Genomic DNA, 9,402 nt, shown 5'->3' on the forward strand with positions numbered 1-9,402 from the left:
AAATTTAACGACCATGATTAAATTTGATTGATTTCAACGGTTAAAAAAAAAAAAAAAATCCAATTACCCAAATTAAAATTTAACGGTTAAAATAATATTTAAGATGATCTAAATCAGGTCCACCCTCAAAATTCATTTCAAACTCTATAAATAGCAATCAATTTGTTAAAGAATAACCAAATTTGTTGTAAAAATAAAATAATCAGAGTATGAAAAGTACAACTAAATATTGAGAGTAGAATTATATTTGCTCTTCTGGTGTTTACACTGACAGAATTCTCTCAGATAGAACTCACTAACACTCAGATTTCACACTCTCTTTTCTTTCCTCTCACTTTTCCTTTCTTCTCTTCCTTTCTTTCTTCTCTTCTCCATTGGTGTGTTTTGCTAAGCAATGGGAAGCCTATTTATAGGCAAATTGGATGGCTTCCAACATCATCATTGAGCTCCAACATCATCATTAAGCTTTTTGAATATTATTTCATTCTTTTCTTTATGTGGGCTCCACCACTTTCTTTACAACTAAATTCAATATGTTTTCCTTTCTCACTTTCTTAATTGTGTTCATTCCCCCTTCTTTGTTGTTTCATATGGCTCCAAAACCACAAAAAAAAAAGTGTCAATTGGAAACCACAAGAAGATGAGGCATTATGCAGGGGTGGACATTTATCTTTGAAGATGGGCCGGTTGGCATCAATCAACCAAATGACACCTTTTGGGTTCGTGTGTAACATAAGTTTTTGGAGAATAATCTGTTAGTGTTGGATCAGAGCCATGAATATTTCAAGTCATTGCTTTCCGGTTTATGATCATCAACCAATAATGTTCTCTTTGGATGACATGTTTGATTAAGGCCAATACAAGCCCTACAAGTGGGGCCAATCTAAGCGACTGGGTTAGTACTCATTTTATTCGAGTTTTAAAGTTCATATTTTGTTTTTTTTTTTTCATGTTGTAACTTATCGCTTCTTTTACCCATTTGAGTAGGACGTGCATGCAAAAATAAATTATTATTATTTTTTAAAATGATAATAAGGGTATGAAAAAGCCTTTCAAGTTGAACCATGCATGACAAATCTTAAAAGATTGCCCAAAATGAAATGACCAATTTGAATCTCCCACACAAACACCCATAGATTCTTCCCATAGTGGCAATACATTCAATTTAGAGGAAGATGCAGGCGATGTGGTCATGCAACAACATCATCAAGATGTGAAAGAAAAGATCTCTCCGAATTCTGAATTGCCCACGAAAGTTCACTGAGGGATAGAGTGGTGTTTCCATTAAGTAGTCCTCCATGAGATCAGAATGATGTTTTTCAATATGACAATTCTTGAATTCACGGCCTAAAACGGAACCATCATGTTTGGATTGTCTAGTACATTGCTCGAACAATAACGTCGTCATTAGAAGCCTTCTCACATGAACTCATGGTAAGAAGAATGACATTGAAGGAGATTATGTGTTTGGTTGGAAAGAATAATAGCCTCTTCTTGGAGTATCAAGTTGCTCATTCAAGACATCATGCTAATGTGTTCCCTTTGTGATGATGTTGCTTGCAAACATGTTTACAGAGAAACAAATTTCTTGGCGGATGGTTTAGCTAATCTGGGTCACAATCTCTCCCCCTCTCAACACTGGGAGAATGGCCTTTCTATGGCGTGTTCTTCTCCTTTTTATTTTTATTTTTTTAGGCCTACGTGCCCGCGTGGCTTTTCCTTATAATTTCCCTTTTTCGCATAAAAAAACTATTCTTAAATAGAAAGATAAAGTTGGAAAAGACGATGAGAGGAAATCAAGATAAGGTACAAAAGGAATAAGGTGTAGAGTAAATAAAGACTCCTACTCCGTAAATAATGGTAAGATGACAAAATGAGATGCCCACGATGTCTGATCATAATTAAATGAAGATAGAAAAAGATAGAAAAAAAAAAAAGAGGGAATCCAAGAAAATGATACAAAGAAGATGGACAAGAGTTGAGAACATGAATGAAACGAAGACAATAGAAAATGAGTGACTAAAGAACAAAAGCATTAAAATCTTCAAAATGATCTTATTGTTGTAAAAAGAATGGTACATGATGCGAGAATATTAAAGGTGCACGTAGAGTAAATAAGATATAATATTTAACAAGATTCGATCATGCTTATGTCCTCGAAGAACAACAATAATAACTTTTTCACAATAGAACTACAATCTTAATATTTACAATCTCTTTAACTCACTAATTTTTTTCTCTTGGAGACGGCTCTCATTTCTCTCCCCTCACTCTCCTTCTTCCTTCTTTTCTTTCTGGCTCTCTTCTCCGTTGGTTTTTTGTGTCTTTGTACGTAGTGAGGCTGGCCTATTTATAGGCTAATTGAATGGAAGCAGCCAGCTTTATGCAGGTATGTAGAAAATTCCTCCAAGATGTGGCTGACAAGGAATTTAATCTGTGGGCTCCACCCACTATCTTTACAACACTTATAAGCAACATTGCAGACTAAATTTTTTTCATGCGATGCTATAGTTTTTCAATTTCTATTTTTGATAATAATAATTTTCCTCCGACCTTTCTTTGATATTTGTAAACCCAAAAGTGACAAGGACAGCATGATTCCAACAAAAGAAGCAAAATAAAATATGATCCAAATGGATTGTGGCCCCCACTTTATCGTGCGGATAAAATGCTGACGTAGAGCAACAATAGAATTATGGAACATTCAGGCTCCAATCTTACTTCCCCATAAAACCAAAATAATCAGAAAAATACCAAAACAAAATAATAAATAAATAAATAAATGAGACTCAGATTCAGATAGCGACCAACCACAATCCACAACCAAACAAAGAGAGAGAGAGAGAGAGAGAGAGAGAGAGCAAAACAGAAGAGAAACAGAAATAACAGTTTCAGAGCGAAGGAGAGGTAGAGAGAATCAGAAATCTGAAGAACGAAACAAGAAATCTGAAAAACGAAACAAGAAATCTGAAGAGATGCCGGGAGGAGCTTCATCGCAATCGGGGAAGCCCCATAGCAGCCATACAGTGCTACCGTACGAAACGCCGAAACTGAGAGACCATTACCTGATGGGCAAGAAGCTCGGGCAAGGCCAATTCGGCACCACGTACCTCTGCACCCACAAGCCCACCGGCGACCAATACGCCTGCAAGTCCATCCCCAAGCGTAAGCTCCTCTCCCCCGAGGATTACGACGACGTTTGGAGGGAGATTCAGATCATGCACCACTTGTCCGAGCACCCCAGCGTTGTTCAGATCAAAGGCACCTACGAGGACTCTGTGTTTGTACACTTGGTGATGGAGCTCTGCGCCGGCGGCGAGCTCTTTGATAGGATTGTCCAGAAGGGCCATTACAGTGAGAGAGAGGCTGCCAAGCTCATCAAGACCATTGTTGGGGTCGTTGAGGCCTGCCACTCTCTTGGTGTCATGCATAGGGATCTCAAACCCGAGAATTTCTTGTTTGATACTCCTTCGGATGATGCCATGCTCAAGGCCACCGATTTCGGCTTGTCCGTCTTCTACAAGCCAGGTCTGGGTTTTCTTATTTTTCGATATGTTGTTTGATTTAATTTAACGAGATCCATTTTTATTGTTTCTTTTTTTGTTTTTGTTTGAAATGGAAATGTTGGTCTGGTTGATATTAATTTCAAGAGTGGCGGGTTCATGGGTAATTCTTATTTTACAAATTGGGCTTTTGACCTTTTTAAATATATTTCTGATTATTTATTGAACTAATATTGCTTGATTTCTTTTCTGTTTGAAGAATTTCTTGAGCCTTTTGTTTCAATCAAAGAACTTCCTGAACCATCCTTCTTATAGATTTGTGCTTGCCACACTGCCTAGGGAAAAAAAATGTCACTTTGATGGCAGATACAAGGGCAGTTTTCCTTTCAATGAATTATAAAGTTGTGTCTCTTCTTAGTCTTGGATACGGGAAGATTTTAAATGCATATGAAACTCCATCTACGAGGACCGGGGATCTATTTTCTTTATGTTTTTCTCTGTCCCCTGTTTGCAAGTGCGAAGAATTTTTTTTGGTAGTGTCTTTCTTGGACATTTTTTTTCCTTTCGAACGCGGTGCTATATTGTGTTGTGTTAGTACACTCAACATATCCTTCTGTACATTAGTCTTGTTTGGTTGGCACACAGAACACTAGAATTCTAAGCTTCCATAAACAGGTCATTTTTTTAAAAAAATATTTAAACTAAAAGCCTTAGGATCTTCCTTTAAGTTTGGGATTAATGGCTCATCTATCATGGTATTGGTATCCTAAAAGGAATCTATATCTTATTCAGTATGCCAATGCATTCAATTATTCCTTTGAGCTATCATCAATCTATCGATAAAATTATCTGAGTCTCAGGATCTAAAACATTCTGGTTTGTAGAAACAAAAATTCCGAATATATTGCCCTTGGCAGAATACAGCTTATTTTATTTTAACTGTTTCTAACTGGTTTGCTATCAATGCCACGCTCGAATGGTGTTTCATCCTACATAACAATGGTTGTTTACGTGCACTGCTCTATCTTTTTCTGCTCCAGGACAAGTTTTTTATGATGTAGTTGGGAGCCCCTATTATGTTGCACCTGAGGTGTTAGCCAAGATTTATGGACCTGAAGTGGATGTATGGAGTGCTGGTGTGATACTTTACATCCTGTTAAGTGGAGTTCCTCCTTTTTGGGCAGGTAGTGATCCTGACTAGTAACAATCTCTTACACAATGGACTAGTAGCCTTAACAGTGAGACTTACACCATTATTGTCTTTGGTTCTTTTATTACATGAGTATTAACTTTTCTCCATATATGTACAGAAACTGAAGCAGGGATCTTCAGACAGATTTTAGATGGCAACATAGATTTTGAATCTGAGCCTTGGCCTAATATTTCAGAAAGTGCAAAAGATCTGATGTATAAGATGCTTGAGAGGGATCCAAAGCAAAGAATTTCTGCCCATGAAGTCCTATGTGAGTGGTCTAATACCTACTATGCTAAAAGGTTTTATGTGATAGTTGTATAGATCAGGTTACAACTTATCCAAATGGTAGTTTTGTTCAACTCTAAAGTGGATTCATTTCAGGTCACCCATGGATTGTGGATGACAGAGTTGCCCCAGACAAACCGCTAGATTCAGCTGTTTTGTCTCGCCTCAAGCAGTTCTCAGCAATGAATAAACTTAAAAAGATGGCTCTTCGTGTATGTCTTATAAATTCTTACCATCTAGCATCTTTCTATATCTATCATTCTAACACATTTTGCAACAGTAACCTGGTAGTAAATTGGTAAATTCATTTTTCGTTTCACGTGAGAATTTACATTTCTGAGATGAGAACTAATAACATGACTTTGGAAAAGTGTAAAGCATGTCTGCTTTCCAATTAAATTTATACACATCCACACACACACATGGAATGTTCATGAGACCACTGACTGCTGCTTGCATGTTTTCTAGAGCAAATATTGCATTTGCCAAGGTAATGTAAATTTTACCCTTTTTTTTTTTTGGTTCTTCTTTCTGGAGTTTTTTCGGGGTAGTTTTGTTAGTAGGGTGGGAGGCTTATGCCAAGAAAAAAAAAACTTGTATGAAAGAATAACACAATCTGGCCTGCTGGAAGTACAAAAGGGCAAAGGGATTTTACAATAATTCGATGATTCACCCTATTATACTCGTATGTATGTCAACAAGACCTGACATTAGTAAGGGCCTCTTGGAAATGCAATTAGGATAATATATGAATATGATATTGTCAGACAAGTACAGCATTTGAAATCCAAAGTTCTACATATACAAGAGAAGTAATAATTAGATGAATGGTGATTTGCTTGTCTTATTTCTAGAGATGAGGTGCTCGGCAATCCGAACATCCCATTGAAAAGAAAGAAGTGCTGATGTCTTGATGTACTCCTGCCCCGTAAGAACAAGGGTGGAGTGTAAGTTATGTGGTTGAATCCCCTTGGGTGCATGCATAATCTTTTGGAAAACAGCATGAACGAAGTAATGCTGAATTAAGTTATCATTTTCATCTGTATAACAAGAAACGTAAATTGATATGATATGGGTGCAACCTGGGAGTTAATTTCACGTTGAGAACATTCAGGTTACTGTAATGGTTGATAAGACTGAGACACAGGGTTATTAGTTTCGAAATCTTCACTCTGTTTTTCTTGACAATGATCAAGAAGTGTTCTTTTGTAGTGTACCAATATTATATGAAAATGCGGTTAGAAATATCATTTTAGACTACTCATTTTAAATATCTTTTTAGTATATTATTACTTGTTTATAATATATTCAGAGCATGAGTCCATGTTGTTGAGAATAGTTTTGGTTGTAATAAAGGTTAGGAAAGAGCTCTCTTCTTCTATATAACTTCGGGCTATATGAAGTAGCCAGACTGTATGTGATTTTTATATCTATCAATTAATTGTGGTTTAAGTAAAGTTCTAACCAAAATGTCTGGATTTTTCACTCAATCATCAAAGGGCATCCATGTGTATGCCCTATTTAGTTTTGGACCAATTATCTCTGATATTTCTAATGACAGTGCTTTTACAGTGACAATTATTTTGGTGTATATATGGATCACTGTCACATTCTTTTTTTCCTTGGGCAGGTTATAGCTGAAAGGCTGTCAGAAGAAGAGATTGGTGGTCTAAAAGAGTTGTTCAAAATGATTGACACAGATAATAGCGGGACAATAACATTTGAGGAACTTAAAGCGGGCTTGAAAAGAGTGGGCTCTGAACTAATGGAATCTGAAATCAAGTCTCTTATGGATGCAGTTAATAGATCATCATAAACTGTCCAGAATTGTTTTAATATTCTTCCATTTAAATTTCATAATTTATCCAACGCTATTAACATGACTGACTTGGATGCCCCTCACAAAATATTTTTACTTTATCAATGTTGGCAGGCGGATATAGACAACAGTGGAACAATAGACTATGGTGAATTTCTTGCTGCTACCTTGCACTTAAACAAGATGGAAAGAGAGGAGAATTTAGTTGCAGCCTTTTCCTTTTTTGACAAAGATGGCAGTGGGTACATTACCATTGATGAGCTTCAACAGGCTTGCAAAGAGTTTGGTCTGGGTGATGTTCATCTGGATGAGATTGTCAAAGAGATTGATCAAGACAATGTAAGTGTTTTTTTTTCTTTTTTTTTTTCCTTTGATATATGACTGACTAAAGTCACCATTCTCTTCTCCAAGGCAAAAGTATCAATCGAGAAACGATATTATTCTAAATTTTGGCACTCTACTTGCACCACTTTTGCAGGATGGCCGTATTGATTATGGGGAGTTTGCTGCAATGATGAGGAAGGGTGATGGAGGATTTGGGAAGAGCAGAACCATGAGAAGCAATTTGAACTTTAATTTGGCTGACGCTTTCGGAATAAAAGACTCTACCTGAGATACTAACAAAGAGCAATTTTTTGTACACATGCAATTGTAATAGGAATTGAATAGTTTACATTTCTTATGCTGGCTGATTCCAAAGGTTTGTCTATCTTGTAATGATGGCTATGGTTCTTAGAGTTTTTTTATGTTGTAATGTCATCACTAATTGTCTTTTTGAGAGCAAAATCTAATATTTCCGTTGTTTTAGTAGAGAATAGAGAAAGTTTGGCTTGAAGAGTTGCAGCAGAATGAAGTACATATATAAACTTCTTATAAGAGCATTTGCAATGGTGAGGGTCATTTCAATTTTATTTCAATAAATTGAACTTTTGACTTGCAGTGGTAAGTTCAGTTCATTTCAGATATCAATATTTTATTTTAGGGATCAATAGTTCATTTCACATGTCAATAAAATGAACTCTGAAATGAAATTTATTTTAATAAGCTAGCCCACCATAATAACTCCATAACCTGTACACATGGACAGCATTACTTTTTACATTTTTTTTGAAATTTTTTTTGAAAATTTGCCCATTTATATTCAATTTTGTTATGCAATAACTTGAAAAAGAGATTCTCTAATGTGTTCTCATTTAATCTCAATTTCCAATTCTTCAGAAAAAAGTGTTAATATAATATTGTCACAAAGCAAGGAAAATTTTGTTATTAATTTATATATTTAAAATTGGGAAATAGCTCAAAATACCACCTATTTTATAATTTTTTGTCAAAATACCACCCCTCCCTAAAATTTTTAAAACTACCACCTATAAATACATCTTTATTGTAAACTGATTGCACCCATATAACTTTTTCAGAAATTGGGTTCTCTCTCAACTCTCTTGGCTCTGTCTCTCTCTTCAGCCCGTCTCTCTCTATCGCTTAGCTCTCTTTGTCGTGTCTCTCTCTGTCGCTCAGCTCTCTCTGTCGTGTAACTCTCTCTCTCTCTCTCTCTCTCTCTCTCTCTCCGACGCAGCCATCTTCCTCTCTCAGCCATCCAAGATTAACTCCACGGTTCACATCCACGAGGTACTGTTCATCTTCCTTTTCTTAGAAATTTGGGATTTTTGTGAATTTGGTTTATGGTGTATGGATTTGTATGAAATTGGTTTAGGGGTTTCTTCCAAATTGGTTTAGGGTTTTAGGGTTTAGAGGTTGCTCTGAAATTGGTTTATGGTTTATGGGTTTGTATGAAATTGGTTTAGGAGTTTCTCTAGAGTCTAGGGTTTGGAATTGATGAGATATCTGATTTGGGCTTCAGATTACCCTAATTTGTTTTTCTTTATTGTGATTGTGATTTTAGGTAAGGATTGGGTGATGGGTTTTTATTTTGGGTCATCTGATATGGTTTTGAGATTGGTTTCATATCTATGATTTTGGTTAGTATTAAAGTAAATAACTGGGTATTTTATTCCTGCTAGCTAAGAATTGGGTGATGGGTTTTTGTTTTGGGTCATCTGATATGGTTTTGAGATTGGTTTCATATCTATGATTTTGGTTAGTATTAAAGTAAATAACTGGGTATTTTATTCCTGCTAGCTAAGAATTGGGTGATGGGTTTTTGTTTTGGGTCATCTGATATGGTTTTGAGATTGGTTTCATATCTATGATTTTGGTTAATGTTAAAGTAAATAGATGGGTATTTCAAATGGAATAAAAAACTTCAAATGCGAGCCATGGATGATGTTCAAGGGGTTCTTACTTCTTTGCATTTCGTTGCACAAAATCATGAATTGATGAAAAGGAGTACAGAGCAGATGACACTATACAATTGGGCTGTGTGTGCACTTTCTTCATGATTTTCTTCGACAGATTGATTTGTGGTATTGATTTGTGTGTTAATTGGGTATTATAGGTGTTGCTAAAAATGACAGGACCAGACCCAATTTCCACTTTGGAATTGGAGTCAAGTCCTGTGCGTGTCCGACACCTGGCGAATGTCGGGCACAAATGACCTTTTTACCCTTCTTACTTCAATTTCTCTTTAAATTTCCTTAGAC

General features: G+C 36.0%; 1 protein-coding gene across 1 annotated transcript; it reads left to right on the forward strand.

Annotated features, from left to right (window-relative positions):
* Positions 1–2,797: 2,797 nt before the first annotated feature.
* LOC117636570 (calcium-dependent protein kinase 11-like) lies at positions 2,798–7,711 on the forward strand. Its single transcript, XM_034371132.1, has 7 exons — positions 2,798–3,528; positions 4,544–4,687; positions 4,814–4,966; positions 5,080–5,195; positions 6,614–6,781; positions 6,917–7,141; positions 7,281–7,711. Exons 1-7 carry the CDS (start codon positions 2,976–2,978, stop codon positions 7,413–7,415), a joined length of 1,494 nt encoding a protein of 497 aa, XP_034227023.1. The 5' UTR covers positions 2,798–2,975; the 3' UTR covers positions 7,416–7,711.
* The last annotated feature ends 1,691 nt before the right edge of the window (positions 7,712–9,402 follow it).

Source organism: Prunus dulcis, chromosome 8 (assembly GCF_902201215.1).
Source record: "Prunus dulcis chromosome 8, ALMONDv2, whole genome shotgun sequence".
NCBI classification, from domain to species: domain Eukaryota; kingdom Viridiplantae; phylum Streptophyta; class Magnoliopsida; order Rosales; family Rosaceae; genus Prunus; species Prunus dulcis.